The 19,580-nt window shown below is 29.5% G+C and overlaps 1 protein-coding gene across 1 annotated transcript in view; it reads left to right on the plus strand.

Annotated features, from left to right (window-relative positions):
- The window catches only part of LOC129987645 (transient receptor potential cation channel trpm-like), a 247,814-nt gene that overhangs the window by 145,738 nt on the left and 82,496 nt on the right, over positions 1-19,580 (plus strand). Inside the window, exons 4-6 of the mRNA XM_056095604.1 lie at positions 7,215-7,398; positions 9,014-9,137; positions 12,264-12,336. Coding sequence (XP_055951579.1) covers positions 7,215-7,398; positions 9,014-9,137; positions 12,264-12,336 — 381 coding nt within the window. The remainder of the gene's footprint in view (positions 1-7,214; positions 7,399-9,013; positions 9,138-12,263; positions 12,337-19,580) is intronic.

The raw sequence follows: 19,580 nt of genomic DNA on the forward strand, positions 1-19,580 counted from the left end.
ATGGGAATGATTTAGGACTGATTCACAATGAATTCATTTTATTTTTAAATATACTATTAACTATAGTTTAAAAAAACGGGCATATACAAAGATACGTTTAGTTTCAAAGCATAGATCATGTGTATAAATGCAGTTACTACAGCGATGAAAAATATTTTCATAAAATATATTTTGAAAATATTTATCAAATTTACAATATTATAAAAAGGTATTTTATATAAATAAAATTGATATCAGTAAAAATCTTTTTCTATTAAATTTTAAAATGATATAAAAATGGGTTTCATAAAATAATACACCCCAAAGTTTTTGATTAAAAACTTAAACAATGTGATACACTTTTCATTTCAATTAAATAAAAATATTCGTTTTCAGTGACCATCTACAACCTAAGAAGTAATTACATGCCAAATTTGGTAGCTCTAGATTCAACCATCATCCCTATAGAGCTCTTAGCATGATTTTAATCATCTCATCAACCAAGAAACGTTTACAGATAGTAATGCAGCCTGTAAATCTTACCATTTTAAAGATCTTGAATCAAAATAAAACCTCTTTTAACCATGAAAGTTATATCTATATTTCACTCAGAAACTTTCTAAAAGTCATTTTACTCGACAGAAATATGACGAAACGCATCCCATTACAACTAGCATCAGATAGGTCTCCGAAATAGCCTTATGAGGAGCCTTGAATATTGAATATCATTTTCTTCCTTTTTCTTTCAAAAGCGATCTTTTGCATGCCGTAGGGGATGCTTGGCGTCTCATCTTTTAGCGGGAGAGTTGATAAATATGCATCTTTTGCGTTCTCGGCTCATTATTCTTCTTTAACTGTTGCGCTGGGGGTGAAGTGACAATTTCAATAAATGGCCCAAGAAGAGGAAGGATATTTTAATGCGAGAGTTACTTCTTTGGAAAATAAGATGCAAGAAAAGCATGGGAAGAAAATCGTTGAAAGGATTGTAATTTCTGATCCGAATAAAAGAATTTATGAAATGCTTGCAAGTATTAATCTAAACCCTTTTCTGTTTTATGTCTTGTCTGAGTCGCTATTCTTAAGGATACTGTGTCAAATACAATTTTCTGTTGTTTCGTACTCCAAATAATCATGTCTTTTGCCTTTTAATTGTTTGTTGCATTACGTACACTTTACGAACACTGAACGATGCGAATTCAAGATATCAAACATGCAAAGGTAATAATTCTACGGCCTTTCTTAATTGTTGCTATCTATTATTTACAGATGCAATACTCAATCGGCTATGTTTTTATCCAGTCTAACGAAATTCCTCATTGGATAGGAAAAGACGTGCGCTATATTGTCACTTTTTTAGGAATTAATTTGGCCCAAGTCATCACATATGCACTCCACACTTTTCATATTAGATAATGATTAGTATAAAAACAATGTAATAGCAAAATCTCTCACATTATTTATTAGAAATTATAATATAACCTATATTATTTTCCTAATAACAAATTCACATTAATATTAGAAATTATAATATATATGAATCATGATATAACCATTGAGATTTTCTAAACATTAAAAGGAGTCTTTACACTATCATATGTAATAATTATGAATCTAATTGCCTTTAGAAATGCAAAGGGTTTATCAAAAGTAATATTTTAGATATAGTTCATTTATAATTATAGTGTGTGAGTGTGTGTGGTGCGTACGTGCGTGCGTGTACGTGTGTGTTAGTGCTCTATTAGAACAGACCATTTTAATTACTGCTGCACTTTTCCATTATATATTTAGATGTATTAAGGTATGAGCATAGAATAAGAGGAATGCATAGCGCAATCAACAGAACCGTGTAAGACTTCTTGAATAATGTCCTTGAAAATTTGAAATTTAAAAATATTTTGTTGATGAAACCACTAAGACGTGGAGATTTAATTAACATTTTTAATAATCATTGATTTCAAAGAATCGGTTGATCATCAAAGGCAGCTAGTTTCCAAATAAGAGTTGAAATAAGTTAATATGAAAGAATTTCTAATCGTCATATTCACATTCCAAGACGAAGGTGAATCATTCTAATGATTCATTTTATAAATTTATTTCCTTATTTTAAGTGATTAGCCGATCTTCGTTTGATAAACTGCTGTAACAGCTGCTTGAAATAAAATGAAGAATAGCCATGACAGTGCAATAAAGAATAAAGAATAGCCATGACAGTCTAATCGTCATATTCATATTCCAAGACGAACGTAAATCATTATCATAATTCATTTTATAAATCTATTTATTTATTTTAAGTAATTAGCAGAGCTTCGTTTGATAAATTACTGTAACAGCTGCTTGAAATAAAATGAAGAATAGCCATGACAGTCTAATAAATAATAGTCATGACAGTCTTATGAAGAATAGCCATAACGATCCTATGAAGAATAACCATGACATCTAATGACATTCTTAGCTATTTTCGAATCATTTTAGTCAAAAGACGGATAAAAAAAACGGTTAAAAATATAACCTTAGTCTTACTGATTTTGAAACATTCATTTGTTTTAAGACATTTCTAGCAACGTAATGACATTCAATTATGTATAAATTTTTTTGGTTATAATTAACTTCTAAATCAAAATGGTACAATCTTCAACATACTTTCTTACAATAAACTGAACAATGATATTTATTAATTTATCAAAATCCTCTAGTACTCAATGTTTCATAATAAAATCTCTCATAACCATCCTGTTTAAATACGAATCCATGTTGCTCCAGCAGAAACATTCGGGGCTGCATCTATTAATATATGTACCGTTACACTCCAAACCAGATATGACACTGAAAATCCCTTACTAGGAAACTTGGATATTATTTCCGTCATTAGTCTCAGAAGCGATCTTTTTTGTGCCTTGAGGGGATGCTTTGCACCATCTTTTAGGGGTTAGGTGGGAAGGCTGATAAATATGCATCTTTTGCTGAGCCGGTCCATTATTTATTCTTAACTGTTGCGTCTGGGAAATGACATTTTCAATGTATGGATCGGGATAGGATGAATACGAGGAGTTACTTTGTGGAAAATATGTTTCTAGAAAAAGCGTTAGAGAAAAACCATTGAATTTTTAATGTTTCCATTTGGAGAACTTTCTGAAAGTTTCAAGAAGCGCTTTTGATTGTTTATGGAATAAGATGTGCTGTCATTTCTTCAATTTTATTTTATTTTCGTTTGCTATGTTTTGCATGGAAGGAACAAGGAATATTTTAAATGTTTTTTCTTTTCTTTCTAGCTTTAAATTTTAAGTAGCATATTTCGTTTTTATTGTGCCCTGATATTCAAACAAGAGCACTTTTATAGGCAAAACACAATTTCAAAATTTATTAAATTCAAACATATTTTTGAACATTCTTTCTATTGCTTCAAATATTACTATTATAGCTCTACTTGGAGTTTACCGAAATACATTATTTAATACTATTATTGAACACTCTTTAAGATGGATGCATCTAACATTTAAACATAATTTTTTTTCCTATCGTATACACTTAGGAATGAAGATATTTAAAGTTTCTCACATTTTCTTTATATAAAGATGTTTCAAAATGAACGCAAGATTTGAATTTGCCACCATTTGTGCAATAAAGTGTTGGCAACGGTTAAAAAACCATTTGACAGCCGATATTTTAGATTTAGTAAGTATACGATAGAACAAGGTGTTTTCATTGTTCAACAATATTTCAAAAATAATGAACGGCTGGCGATCAAAGTTCGAAAATTTCAGAATTGCCCTCAGATCGCAATATTTAACATAGCTGGATATCTTTTTATGGGGTTATGTGAAGTCAAAGTTTACGCCAATACGCCAAAAAGCATGCATGAATTGAAGGTGGAATTTTAACCCTGCATCAACCAAATTCAGCCACATTTACACAAAATGGTCACAGAGAATTATGAGAAAAGAGTGCGTATGTCCAGCAAAGCGATGGAAGTCATTTGCCCTATGTGTTATTACATGCATAACCCTATCCTGTATACTTTACGATTCAATAAAAATATTACAACTTGAAGAAAAAAACCGTGTTTTTTATTTAACTCAAATCGTGTGTTAACATGTCGTTCAATCGTGCAACGCTCCCTTTTTACTAACTCTAAACTATCAACTGTCAAATGTTTTATTTAAATAGGGTTGCCAACACTTTACTGCACAAATGGTGGCAAATTTAAATCTTGAATTAATTTTGGGATACCTTTTATAAAATCTAAGCAACTTAATATACAGGGTGTTCACAAAGGCAGGAGAATTAAAGAAAACGAAACAAAGTAACATCCTTGTTGTTCATCGGAAATCAGATATAAAAAGTTGGAAGTTTAAATGCAACAGTTAAATAATAATAAATATTCAATATGATCCCTTCCACAAATGCGACATGTCGAGATGGTACCATAACTCATTCCACATTTTTCCATCGTATCTGACTTAACGCTTTGTATGGTAGTAGTTGATGTTATTTCTGGAGGTAGGAAGGTACATCACACAGCATGTGTTTGTTCCATAGTTCACTCACGTTGACAAGCTTAAACACACATATCTGCAGCCGTTCAGAATATCACGCGAGACATGCTTTAAAAAAATTCGAATCAGTTATCGTACCACCTCCATATCATTTGTATTTCTGGAGGCATTTGTATTGAACGCTTATAATTGTGTTAAATTTAAACTTTTGGCTGCTATTTTTGATTTCTGGTGAACAACAGGTTGTCCTTAGTCTTGTTTTCTTTTAATAGACCTACAAAGTTTTATTTTATACATAATTATATACATAACATCCATAATTTTATTTTATTATATTCATAACATCCATAGTTTTATCTTATTATATTCATAACATCCATAGCTTTATCTTATTATATTCATAGCATCCATAGTTTTATCTTATACATAACATCCATAATTTTTTCTTATTATATTCATAACATTCATAGTTTTATTTTATACATAATTATATACATAACATCCATAGTTTTATCTTATGCATAATTATATACATAACATCCATAGTTTTATCTTATTATATACATAACATCCATAGTTTTATCTTATTATATGCATAACATCCGTAGTTTTATCTTATACATAAGGATTAATGCAAGAATAAAAATATAAAACTTTTGTTATAAAAAGTTTTAAAAAAATCAACTACAGTAAAGCATAAAAATGAAAATATATGAACATATAAAAACAAGCATTTGGAATTTTCATTTCCCAAAATAAAATTATTTATTAACTAATCTACTTTTAAAGCCAACTAAAAGTGTAAAAGGTATTGAACTAAAGGTGACATAATTTAAATTCATGAATATAATTTACAATACAAACACAAACAAAATATAATATTACACAAATTGTACTCTAAATCGTCTAGTGACTGAATCTGTATTGGAAAATATAAATCCATGCATATTTATAACAATAAAAAAAATTTAAGATCATTTCATCCAGCATTTCTGGATAAATGCGAAAAAATGTACACTTTTTTTAAGAAATGGAAGAAAGAGGGCAAAGAAATAAGTCAATAAAATAAAACTCTGTAGTGCTAATAATTACCTAAAAATGCTTAGATTATTCGAAGAAACAGTAGAAAAATATTGAATAATTTTTTCGCTTCCTTAATGATTGATTTCAAATTAATTACTGAACAATTTACAAACCATGATGTAATAATTTTCTCCCCTTTTAATTTTAAAAAAGGAAGCTAGATTTGTATTGCCTCAAAAGTATTAATTGTAAAATATATCTAATTTCAAAATTTCCTGAATTTTTAAATATTTTTAAATGTAAATGAATTATACTATTTCCTGCAAAGCAAGTGAAAACTCTCATCTGACTTCACAGATTTTATCCAACTCAAAACATGCAGCATGTACTTGTAGCTTGTGGTGACATTCATTAGATTACAGATATCTCCTGGGGTCATTTACCTTATAGAACATCACAGGCTGGTCTTCTATAATCAGTTTATTCATCTGATCCCGTCTCATGTGACTTTTTTTTCTCAAATAAAGAATTGCTTAAAAGGCAATGATTCTCATATTCCAAAAAAGTGAAGCAAACAAAGCACTGGTACATGTGGCAAAGGAATGCTCATTATCTGCATTTATATCTTTGTGTGAAAAGCATTAAAAATACATGGTTACACAGGGGAACTATGATGGAAACACTAAATAAAAATGTGATAATAATTGTCTGTCTCTATTCGTTATTTTCTCATAAGAAAATCCGGAATTGTTTGAATATACTTGTAAATCCATAGCTTTTAATGATAAAGACTCTGCCAAAAAAACATTAAGAACGAAAAATCGCTGAAAAACTAATTTTATATTCCCTTTTAGAACAATAATTTAAAGATACAAATATGTTCAATGTTATGTTATATGAAAAGTTCAAAATCCAAACAACGTAAGTCTGTTTTTTTCCCTGGAAATAATTTAATATTGCAAATGCATCCATTCTACAAAACTTTTTAGTTTCCAAAGCATTAAAGGCATTATCTATACATTGTAATACCAAACGGACGCTACAAAAATTGTAATCTTTTACTACTAAATAATCAAATATTAGATAAAAAGGTTTTTATCTGATTATTGGAATACACTTATTGACTTATGAATCCTCCATTTTTAGAATTGTGTTTGTTTTATCAAAAGAAAATAAATACAATGCGTATTAGTATAGTATAATTGATGTTTATTTCTTTCTCAACTTTCCAATACTTTTATTAATTTTCTGCTTCCCACTAGGGATGGGGCATATCGAAAATGAGGGGGAGAAACTTCCGGTATGGTGATTCAGAAAAATGTGCAGAAAAAGTGGAAATTGGCCACCTCCCATCAATAGCGGGATTACTTCCCATTGGAAGGGTTTTACTACAGCCAGCGATGTCTCTTAGGATTCGATCATATCTCCCACTAATGTTGATGTCGCAGCGGTCCTGTCATTCAATTTTTTCCGTGCGCCTTAGAGCTGCTCGGAACAATTAATTTGTGATTATTAATTTCCTGCAATAAAAAGTTTATAATAAAAATTATTGCATTGCAAATACTGTTATAATCCTTAAGCTACTTCTTACTTCCATTTTAAATGCTAGTTGAAATATTATAGAAAGACTTCAATCTTTTTAAAACCAGATGTAATGAACTATTTTTAACTTAAAAATGATTTATTAAATAAGTTTGCATTAATTTATGTCTTTTACAGGGGCAGAGATGGAGGCGTGCGGTGTGCCTGTCGTGTGCGTCGTCGTGGAGGGAGGACTGAATACGATCCGCACCGTGCTGGAGTACGTAACAGACACTCCCCCGGTTCCTGTGGTCATCTGCGACGGCAGTGGACGAGCGGCGGACCTCTTGGCATTTGCACACCGTTACATGCATGATGATGAGTGAGTGGACATGCACATACAAGCACATATCATTCTTTTCTTTGCCTTTAAATGAATCGATTAACTGTAATTTATCATAATTGCAATCAGTGATACTTGAAGTTAAGAACACAGAGGAAATATATGCATTTTATGTTCGCAGTTGTTCTGAAATATCTATGGAATAAAATGTTATGCCACCAACTGGTCACTTTTAGCTTTCTACGTTCTGCTATTCTCTATATTGTTGTATTACTGTGCCCATTTTTCAATTAGATATTAAACTGAAATGCATAATATTGTCAAAAGGCAACACTTATCTATTGTTTTCATTTAACGACTTTTGAAACGAAAATCGATGTGAAGATCTTGCTTAGTTTATTTTATGTTGTTATTTCAATTAGATACTGATTCCAGTTTCTATAAGAAAAATGTTGAAAAAAATTCTTAAAATTCAATATTTTCCATTGAATGTTCAAGGCATTTAAAAACAATAAAAAGTAGTAGTGATTGAAAATGTACATATGCTTATTTTTAAAGTATATATGGAGCAATGGCGAGATAAAGTTTCTTTTCAATAAATATCTACAAATAGTTATTTCATTATTTATTTTCTTCTTTCCTACAAAGAATAAAATACATATTAACCTCTAGAAAAATAACTATTTAAATATACAATATAAAGTAAATAACTTGGATTAAAACTTGCTTCGTATTTCTTAATTCTATTGCCTTTTCGTACATTTTCTTACATTCTATATCATCATAATAATAATCAATAATTGTTTTTAATTTCTCGAATTCACAATATTTACATCAATATCTGAAAAAAAATCGAAAATTATGTTTGATAATGAATGATCAGAAACAAAATATTATTAGACAGAAATTATGATCAGAAACTATGATTCATGCAATTTTAACTATTCTTTTATAAACAATTTAATTTATATCTCACTCTTCCCATTTAATCACTAAGGTATTCAACATTTTCGGATACCACACTAATGTTTTATAATTTCGAATGCTTTTAGAACTTGAAAGATTTCACCTTTGACTTTGAAAAATTTCCCAGTTAGTTACACGCTACTAAGAAGATTTCATTATGAGGTAAATCATATGGTAAATCGCTCATTGTGAAGCAATGGATAGTAGGCTTGTTTTTCTTAATTATTGAAATGAATAATCAAAATCACGATCATTTCGGAAATGACCGTACTTTACAAAACATTTTATAAAATTTTAACAGCATCAGATTTGTTTTGAATAATAAGAAAGCTATTTCCACAGAAATATGAAAATCCATTTAATATCTTCTTAAGCATGCGATATTGACATATATTATACTATAGGCTGCATAATTTTCTGATATAAAATGTAAAATACAGGAGAAAAATTAGCATGATAATATTTAGATTATATATAGCAATAATCAATCTCTATAACTCGAAATGGCCAAATGCATGACAATCTGGAAATCACTTCTATAATTGCAACCAAACAATTAGTTTCAATCAGTTTTCATGTGGAATTGTCTTTACAAGTCATTAACAATAATTACTTTATTATACCTGTTTTATAGAAACAATATTTTTCTTTCATGACTGCTCTGTAATCATACACTTCTCAATTTCAGCACTTTACTGGAAGACGTAAAAGAACAGCTCCTTATGACAATCGAAAGGACTTTCCACCTGACACGGGACAATGCTGAGAAGCTACATTGCGAGCTCATGCAATGCGTCCGAAGAAAAGACTTAGTAAGTATTTCGAATGTGTAATTATTTCATTGCGTAACCGTGAACACTTATAAGTAATGTTACGGGAATAAGCCGAATCCGTCCAGTAGTGTATTCCAGAAAGTCCAGTAGATTCAATAATGGATAAAGGTGATATATTCTACACAAACGCACAAATTTAAAGTAGCAAATCTCAAAGCCTACATAAAACAGCACTCAATAAACAGAAATACGCAAGCAAAAAATCAGTAATAAACAACTGTAACAACACAAAACACGCAGAAAGAACTCGCTCTACTACACCTTTGAGTTCAACTCAACTACGCTCTCTAAATTCGTAAACTCCTGATAACTCCTGACTACTGACTCTCGACCTATTATACTTTCCGAAACAGGGCAAGCAATCACTAAATGTCACTTAAATCACTGAAAATCGAATTTTCGAATATACTCGATACATTATGTTTCTAACAAATTGGTCGACAAATATACGTCAAGGTCCAGGAGTCATTGAGTCAATCCATTGAGTCATCCATTAAAGTTAATTCTAAAGATAGTTCTCTTATCATGAGACTTATTGAGCAGTGACACAATATGATAAATCGTAACAATGTTAAATGTTCAATCAACAAAAATCTAGATTCTTTAGGTTAACATTTTTTCCCTAAGAGATTCGAAATTGGCAGTTAGGCAATCCTTTCATTTCTAGCCCACTTGCAGCAATTACATTATCAAGACAAACTCCAAGAGTCGCATTTCCACACAAGATTTCGCATCCTTAGTCACAGTATATATAAATCTGTGTAATTAATTTTAGGTTATATGTTCCTTTTAAGCTGTCGAAGTTTGAACCATAGTGCTCATTTGCGCATGTATTTATAAGCAAATTTCCCATTGTGAATTTCACCCAAATTATATACAGATTTACGATTCTGGTATAAGAATCATTTATCAAACATCAGCAATCTATAAGGCTATATTTTTGAGTTATCATATTAATAAGTACAATGTGCTATTAAATTTTAGATGATATAAGTTGTGACAGTTACATTTTCGCAATTTTGATTATAGTGTTCACATGCATATGGTTTTATAAATTAATGTCCCATTAGTGAATTGCATTCAAAATTTCATACAAAAGGGCAAGACCATTTAATAAACTTCAACAGTTCATCTGGTTTTGCTTTCGAATTATCAGGTTTATAAGCAAACAAATAGAGTACTGAAAATATGTGTTTTTTTCGAACTCAATGTCATTGATTCAACAAATTTTCGTCTTCAAATCTTTCGGTAATCACAATTTTCTTTCTTCATACTTTTCATACGAGAAAATAAAAAAATACTGTTATTTGCAATAAAATATATATTTGCTAAAATAGAAAAAAAAATTAATAGTAAAATTATTTTTATATAAATAATAATAATTAATGTGTTTATATATTTTTTACGCATCTCCCTAAAAAGTAACTACACGATGCACATTGTTTTATTTTTTAAAAAAAGAATATTGCCAACTTTCCAAGGGGCATATTTTAAATAAATATTTAACTAATGCCATTTTCGGATCCTTTACGTGATTAGAAAGATGATATAAAAAAGTTCAAATGGAATAATTTTTTTGAAATTTTACACAAATTTTTACTATCTGAATTACACTATGTATTTCTATGAATTTTTCTTTAAATTCTCATTATTTTTTCAAAATCTAATAAATATTTGAAAAAAATGCAAACGATTTCAGAACAAGAAAATTTGCAGATGCTGCATTACTGGAAAACAAGGAAACTCTGAAGTTGTTCTACTTTACTTTTTGATGTATCCATTTTATTTTAAAAAATATTTTTGCAGCATTTAATTAGGTTTAAGAAAATTCTAAAGTCCATCTGAAGGGATTAAAATATTTCTACTTTTAAATTCCCTGTCATCTTTACTGCTTGCCAAAGTGATAAATAAATAATATTATAATTGAAGAGAATGAAGAACTTTGAGTTTTGAGAAAATTGAAGTAGCGATTTAACGATTCCTCAAAGAAAATAAGTCTGTCACTTAAATTCACACGAAAGTAAGGAAAATAAAGCTTTTGTTAGCAAATGAAACAAAACAGATGTCGGACTGCGACAGAGGCTTTAGATTAGGAGAGTCCCTGCCAAAACATCGTGAATGGGTGAATCAGTTTTTTAATTAATTAACTATTTAATTAAATGTCACAAAATATTCAATAAAATCTCTCTAATACTTCAGAATTTGGGAGTTAAATATTAATAACTTCATGTAAAATATACTTTATAAAATTTTTATTGGTTTTTAAAAATGCAATATTTTTTATACAGTTATACAATTTTTATACAGTTATTTATTTACAGTTTTTTGTTGAATAGCAAAAATACATTCGAAAATCTGTTACCAGAACGGTTTTCCAGAAATCTTGAAAAATACTAAAATAAAATTTTTAAAGCAGACGATTAAACAATTTATATCAAAAACAACAATTGATTTTCTTTATTGATGTGAAAAAAATTCCTATTAGCAGTTTTTAAAAATCGTTTGGCTCTGTCGCGTACATGATTTAATTTAAACTTCTCAACTTAACAATTTCTTGTAAAAAAACGCAAACGATAATTTAAGCAAATTCTTTCAGAACTCCTTTTTTTTTGTAAATATTAGTTTCATTAAATTTTTTTCTTACAACTGTGAGCTTTATTTTGTCACACAAGCAAATTTACCTAGTTCCATATCAATCATACTGATTAAAAGAATTTGATGTTCTAAGATTTTGGTAATTAGAGAAGTTTTATTTATAATATTTGTTGATACTAAATGTTGATGCAACATGCTCAATTAAGATTCTTATTTTAACTAAAAAAATATTTCAAACATTAAATACAATTTTATTATAATATTTTACGCAAAAATCGTTTTTACATTAAATATGTTAGACAACAAATTATTATTAATCGTAAACTACGATGTATCGATAATCGTAAACATCGAATATATTTACCAACAGAAATATCGTTAATACTCCACTTTCATTGCAATCAGAATAGACAAACTCACACCATAAACTATCTGAGTAGCTTAATAATGACGTACGAGTCTGATCCCCCGTGACTCGCATTTATTGAAGCGTTTCTCTTTCTATTTCAGATAACTGTCTTTCGAATGGGCGAGGGACCGTGCCAGGAATTGGATCAAGCAGTTCTTATTGCTCTTCTCAAAGGTAAGGAAGTAAACCTTTACTTGTCACTTTTTATGTTTGAGATTTACGCTCAGCCGCACACTACCCACTCGATAGCTATTTCTTTGCCATTTTGATCTCTCTTCGTGTTCTGAATGAAACATCCTGTGAAGGTGGTGGTTGTTTGTGCTTTTTCGACATTCAGTCGAAATTTAAAATTTTTGTGTCCTTCAGAAATTGTTTTTATGTTAAGGGTAATAGAATATTGGTTGTTATTAAAATTATCAGAAAAATTCACTAATGTTGTTATGTTGGCCTTTATATTGGAGCTAGGAAAATTACAAAATAAGAAAATTTGCAGGAACTATTCTCTACCGTTGTCAGTTCCATTATATTATTACCCATTCTGAAAATCGACTGGAGGTGTATTGCTAAGTTGCGATACAAAAATGCACGATCAAAGTAATCCAATATCATCAAACCTTTTGAGTAGTAAGAGCCCCTAGATCTTTTGCTGCTCAACTACAAACCATACCTCGTTCCATGCGATTTTTAACTATATTCGTTAATTCAAGTTACTCAGTTCAAATTTTTAAGAAAGCGTGAGTCCCGTTTGAACTACAATCTTTTTTTAAAAGTGCATCCGTCAAAAAATTTAGGAATATATCGAGAAAGATTGTAATTACAAAGTAAAATTATAAGAGAGTACTTCAGGAGACAGAATCAATGTATTGTTACTAACTAATTTAATAAGTAATAGCTGTAAACTTCCACGCCAAATTAATATGCATATTTAAGTTTTTATTCCTTTTTCAAATTCATTTACTTGAACTCCGTTGAAGCTCGTATTATTGTTATATAATAGGCATAACTAGAAGCCTTTACTATTGAAGAATTGCAGGTATGAGTATTTCAGTAGCCATTTTGGAATAACTGCTTATATTAACCAGCGGGAGTGGTCTCCTCAAATCTTTCTCGCATAGTGTCTAATAAGGGTGTTATTCCTGAGAATGCTTTGCGTGGCATTGGTGCATAATAATTACGAAATACTAAATTTTGGTGTGAATTTAACTTCCTTACTGAATTTATAGTGTGGCTGAGTTTTTTGGTGATTAATTCCTGGCATGCGCTTAATAGTATCAGAAAATCGAATTCGTGCTTTAGATATGTTTTCTCAACCGATTAAAAAAAGATTTGACACAAAACGGCACTTGTAGCCTCGAAATTTCTTGTCAAATTCTATATATTTAAGTGATTGCATTTTTGAATTATCTCACATGTTTATGAAAGAACAAATAGCTGTTGGATTAGTCTCAAAGTCTACTCTATAGATGCTAAATTTATGTGCCATCTACCTAATTCTCTTCGTTTTGTAGTTAGCGTGTTAACTTAGATTCGGATAGACGGACAGACAGACTTCTTCTGAACGGAATTTACTCAAAATTTGATAGAAATCTACAAATTTGGTTTCAAGACCATATATTGAATTTCATCTTTCTATCTATCAAATCTACAAATTTAGTTTCAAGACCATATATCGAATTTCATCTTTCTATCTATCAAATCTACAAATTTAGTTTCAAGACCATATATCGAATTTCATCTTTCCATCTATCAAATCTACAAATTTAGTTTCAAGACCATATATCTAATTTCATCTTTGCATCTATCAAATCTACAAATTTAGTTTCAAGACCATATATCGAATTTCATCTTTCCATCTATCAAATCTACAAATTTAGTTTCAAGACCATATATCGAATTTCATCTTTCCATCTATCAAATCTACAAATTTAGTTTCAAGACCATATATTGAATTTCATCTTTCTGTCTATCAAATCTACAAATTTGGTTTCAAGACCATATATCGAATTTCATCTTTCCGTCTATCAAATCTACAAATTTGGTTTCAAGACCATATATCGAATTTCATCTTTCCGTCTATCAAATCTACAAATTTGGTTTCAAGACCATATATCGAATTTCATCTTTCCATCTATCAAATCTACAAACTTGGTTTCAAGACCATATATCGAATTTCATCTTTCTATCTATCAAATCTGCAAATTTGGTTTCAAGACCATATATCGAATTTCATCTTTCTATCAAATCTGCAAATTTGGTTTCAAGACCATATATCGAATTTTACCTTTCTAGCCCAAAGCGTTTTTTAGACAGAGGGACATTTTTCAAAAGTGTGTTTTTCTAACTCAGGGAGATCTAAAACGTGAATATGCGCCAAATTCTTGAATTTTTCGGTAAATACAATACTTCCTCTACATTCAAGTAAAAAAGTGCATTAAGTCAGCTGAAATTCACAGCAGACAGAAAAGTAAGAAAATGTTGCACTAAAAATAGTAATATATCGTATGAGTAGTTTAGAGACCAATATAATTAAGTCTATTTTTTAATATTTACTTATTTTTGAAAAATTTTCATAGAATGAATAATTATAAATATAATAATAGAAGTAATAGATCTGTTATGTATTATTTATCAATTAATAGTTAATAATGAATTAGGTATTAAAAATTAAGAACATTAATTTTTTTCTATGTTTTTATTCTTCTGTATTAACCGCATTGGCTTTTGAGCAGCAACTCATGTAAAATTCAATGGACAATATCCTCATTGTTGTTACTGCTCAATTTTTGACAAACAAATAATGTCAATTTAAGGACATATCTAATGCCCCTAAGAGACATTAAAAGGAAAAATAATGCAAATTATTTAGAAAAATAAAAAAATTGAGATGGCAATTTAAGTGCTTACAAAAAATTTTTGGCCTAAAATTTGAAGATAAAATGAAAACACATAAGTCTGAGGTACTTATACTATTCCTAAGAAAATTTAAATTTTATTTAATTTTATAATATAAATTATATTTTATGGATATTTAAGAATTTTCTTTCTTATGATAATTTGTGGCAAGAAATTTTCTTTCACTTATTTGATCAAACTGCACAAGTTTATTTTGTGAGAGGGATCTTTTGATCATAAGATTTTTGTAAGAAAAAATACTTTTTTTTTTAGTTTATAATGCATCCATATTTTAGAACTTACTATGGTTCATAATGTCTTCTGTCCGAAAAAATAGTACTGATTTTGAAACGCATTGAAAATTATTGGGCCTGGCAAGCAATTTGAAAATCTAGAAATGCAATTGTGAGAGTTTTTGAAAAAATTACAGATTTTAATGATCATATCTTTTTTTTTTTTTTTTTTTGACAAATCGAAAAGCTGATATTGCAATAAATATAGCATCATAATTTCTGTAAAATAAAGCAATAGCCTGAAAAGAGAAGATTTTAATGAAATTTGTATTCGGTCGCAAAGAAGAAAACATCAAATCAAAGCAATTAACTTACAATGAGTGCTGTCATAGTGTATTGCAAATGTTATTTCAAAGAAAGGAAAGTCACATATTGGAACTTGATATTCTACACGATCTTTACTAATATAATTATAACAATTAAACTTTTTTAATTTCCCTCTAGTAATAAGAAAAAAAAATCTAAATATGTGGAAAAGAAAAATGCAAAACTTCATTCCTGCTATTATAATGATCTTATTGCTAAAAGTGTTCCAGAGATGGCTGGTCTATTCAGCTGTGTATGTATATATATATATATATACAAAAGTATTAGAATCAAGTTAATAGGAAAACAAAAAATCAAATAAAAATTAAACCAAAAAATTATAAAAAATATAATAAAAGAATCCGGCCTGAAGACTTTTTCAAGGGTCACCCTCAGGCAGGGATTCAAAGAAAGGGATTTTTTCTGTGAGGACATACAGACATTGTCTAATAATGATTCCTCGTGACCCGAAAATCCCCTGAAATTATGCTTAAGATATATATATATATATGTATATATATAGTTAGCAATATACTTAACTGAAATAAGGATTTCTTCTTCTCAATGTATATCATATATATATGAACACAAAAATAATTTTAAAATATATATCATATTTTGGAATTGGGAGTGTGACAAATTTTACAAATATTATTGAAATATAAATAAATATTTCTCCATTATCTGTCGGTAACAATGTAAATTTAAATTCAATTAAATGAAGCACTTACTTCATAGATTAGTTCTGAAATATTAAAATATTGTCATTAAAAAAATCCTAGAATGCAAAATTTGAAAATTCTAAAACATAGAAATGTTAGTGATATAATACTCCACTTTTACAAACGTTAAACAAGTGGAGCTAGATGTAACTCCTTCATAAAGTAAATGCTTTTGGGGGTGGCTTGAAATGATAAATTTTACTCAATAATGATCAAAAGTAATTTGTATTTATTAATTTGCATAGCTTCTTTCATTATTAATCTTTGGATTTTTACTGTCATTAATGCAAATCATTTAGGTTTCCAATTTTATAAATGGAATTGGAGTATCAAATTGAGGCAATATGCCATCTTTACATAAAACAATTCAGATTAAATAAGACTGTTTGAAAAGATATATTTCTATTTTTCTCCCACTTCCATTTTTCAACTATTTAAATTAAAACTTCTTTCGGCTTCATTTTTAAGTCTCACAACTTTGGAAAAAAATTAAAGTCATATAATGGAGAATAAACAGCATCACAACAGCAAAATAAATCATATTTTTTTTTTTTTTTTTTACCATAATGCAATTTTTCAATCTTTTTCACTCTCATGTTTTTTTCACAAAATATACATAAGTGATAATAAAAAATAAATCTCAAGTTAGCATTATTATTTATATTATTGCTGGATAAATAGTTTTTAAACGCCTAAACTCATTCAGAAAAATTATTCTGAACTTAAATCTATCATAATTTTAAACTTACTTACTTTTTTTATTACTCGGAATACATAACTCATTAATATTCACATAGCATATCTATTATTCAAACTGAATTCTATAGATAATGCATAAATACGTCCATACCGCCAGTTTTTGTTTATTTTAATTTATAGAGCGGAACGATTTTCATGTTAGAATATAAATCATCCTCCCATCCTTATCTTGATGCGAAACTTGCAGACGATTCCGCCTGCAGGTGTTCTCACGCCTTAGCCTCCCTACTTCCCAGTTAGCTGAACTACTATGCCGGAAAAACAATTTCTCTCATGCTTCAGCACGTTTTAACCATCGTTTACTTTAAATATTTTCCCAACATCACACCTGCCAGATATTTGCAATTAAAATTTTGGCATCGCCTCTGCGAAAGCTGAAAAATCGTCTGCAGCGTCAATATTTAGTACTGATGAAGGATTTTATTCAAACTTCGATAATTTTGTTATGTGTTTAGGAGACATTTATTTTAACTTTCCTATTTTGAAACTTTGCGGATTCCATTAAAGTTTTATTGATCATTAAATAGAAAATTATTCTTCAAAATTTGTCTGCGAATGGAAATTTCAGCTTTACTATCATTCTATCCATTTTTTTCTAAATAATTCGTAGAATTTCGAATTCGAGTTTTCAATATTCCGAAAGGATGAAATTATTTACTTAATCTTTTGAATATTTTATATTTGAAAATACTTCCAGTTTTCCTAAATATTATTTTTACAAATAATAGTTTAAAATCAAACTTGTTAAACAAATATTAAATTCAAAGGGTAATACAATTTCAACTATAGGAAGATATACAGGGTGTCTCAAAAACCGTGATCGCGGTTTTTATTCCTTAAATATTGATTATAGAAATATACTGTAAATTACAAAGTGGCGTAAAAAAAGGTGTAAAATGTTACGAAATAGATTAAAATTTTCAGGGGATTAAGCTTCAACAAATACAAAATTTAAATTTTTATACGGATCCCGTGCAAAAAAATTCCCAATGAGTAAAATGTGGCTTATCCTCTAATAAGGCCATGTACAACATTTCTGCAATTTATCGCAAAAAGTCTCAAAGATATGAAACTACATAAATGCTGACTAAAACCACTTTTCGATGCCTCGATATGAGTTCGCAAAGAGGAAAAATCATGTCGGATGTTCGTGTTTTAGGAGTAGTACACAAATTAACAAAGAAAGTAATGATCGAATAAATAAATTATAATTTTACTATTTATTGGTTCAAAAGTATTAAAAATTTGTAGAAATAATAACTTAAAGGAAAGATTACACAAGTTTTTTTACAAGTTCATTGACTGTGCTATTTTGAAGTTATATTCTGTAATTCATGATATAAAATTTTAAATTATTTTTCAGGAAGCAAAGATTTTAAAATTTGTATTTAAAACAAAAGATATGAAGCATATTTTATTTCCTTATGTTGCATTCCTGCATCGCGTCATCTGCACTGAAGCTGCAAACATTTGCATTTTAATTTGTGATTGATCCTTCACCAATTTTGCTTTAACACATCTTTGAGAGTTTTCATGATAAAATTCTGAAATTTTGTACATGACCTTATTAGAGAATGGGGAACATTTTACTTATTGGGAATTGTCTTGTACGGGGTCCGTATAAAAATTTAAATTTTGCATTTTTTAAAGTTTAACCCTCTGAAACTTTTAATCGATTTCATAACATTTTGCACCTTTTTTTACGCAACTTTGTAATTTACAGTATATGTCTATGATCAATATTTAAGGAATAAAAGCCGCTGTCAAGGTTTTTGAGACACCCTGTATATTAGTGAAACGTGATGCTATTAAACTTAATAAAAAAATGTTCTAAAAATTTTGTTTAAAGATTTTAAAACTAGATTATTACTTTTAAGATATTGTTACGAAATTTCGCGGGTTCGTTTGGATAGTGGAAGTTATATGGTGTAGAGAACGCTCAATCAGCAGGCGGCAGTAGAAACAAAAAGCAATGACGTTTATTTACACGAAGACACACAGGACAGCACAAAGATACTATATACAACTATATACAGCATGGAAGACGATTATCTTTAGCCGAGACGTGCAGCATACAACAAGACTCTAGTGTAGACAGTTGCGCACAGCTTAGTTCAGCACTAGCTTGACTCCGTCGCTGCTCTGCTAATCTCTGGAAGACTCCTTCGCCGTCGATCCCGACTACTCTTCTCTGTCGCTTCCGACTACAACTACTCTGGCAGCTGCGGCTGCCTCCTTTTATAGGTCTCAGGAGGCGGGGCTAGTAGCCTCTCAACCAATCAGGAACGTTCGAGGCGTATCTCGGCTCCTAATGGACGGATCGGGAAAATTCTCGATGTTTCGGGTATAATCTATTTTCTCGTCAAATTCGTCGCCAAATGGTCGCCAAGTTTGTCGCCAAGCTCTGGGACCTCCTATGGAACCAACTATGCTGGGAAGCAGCTTC

Source organism: Argiope bruennichi, chromosome 10 (assembly GCF_947563725.1).
Source record: "Argiope bruennichi chromosome 10, qqArgBrue1.1, whole genome shotgun sequence".
Classification (NCBI taxonomy): domain Eukaryota; kingdom Metazoa; phylum Arthropoda; class Arachnida; order Araneae; family Araneidae; genus Argiope; species Argiope bruennichi.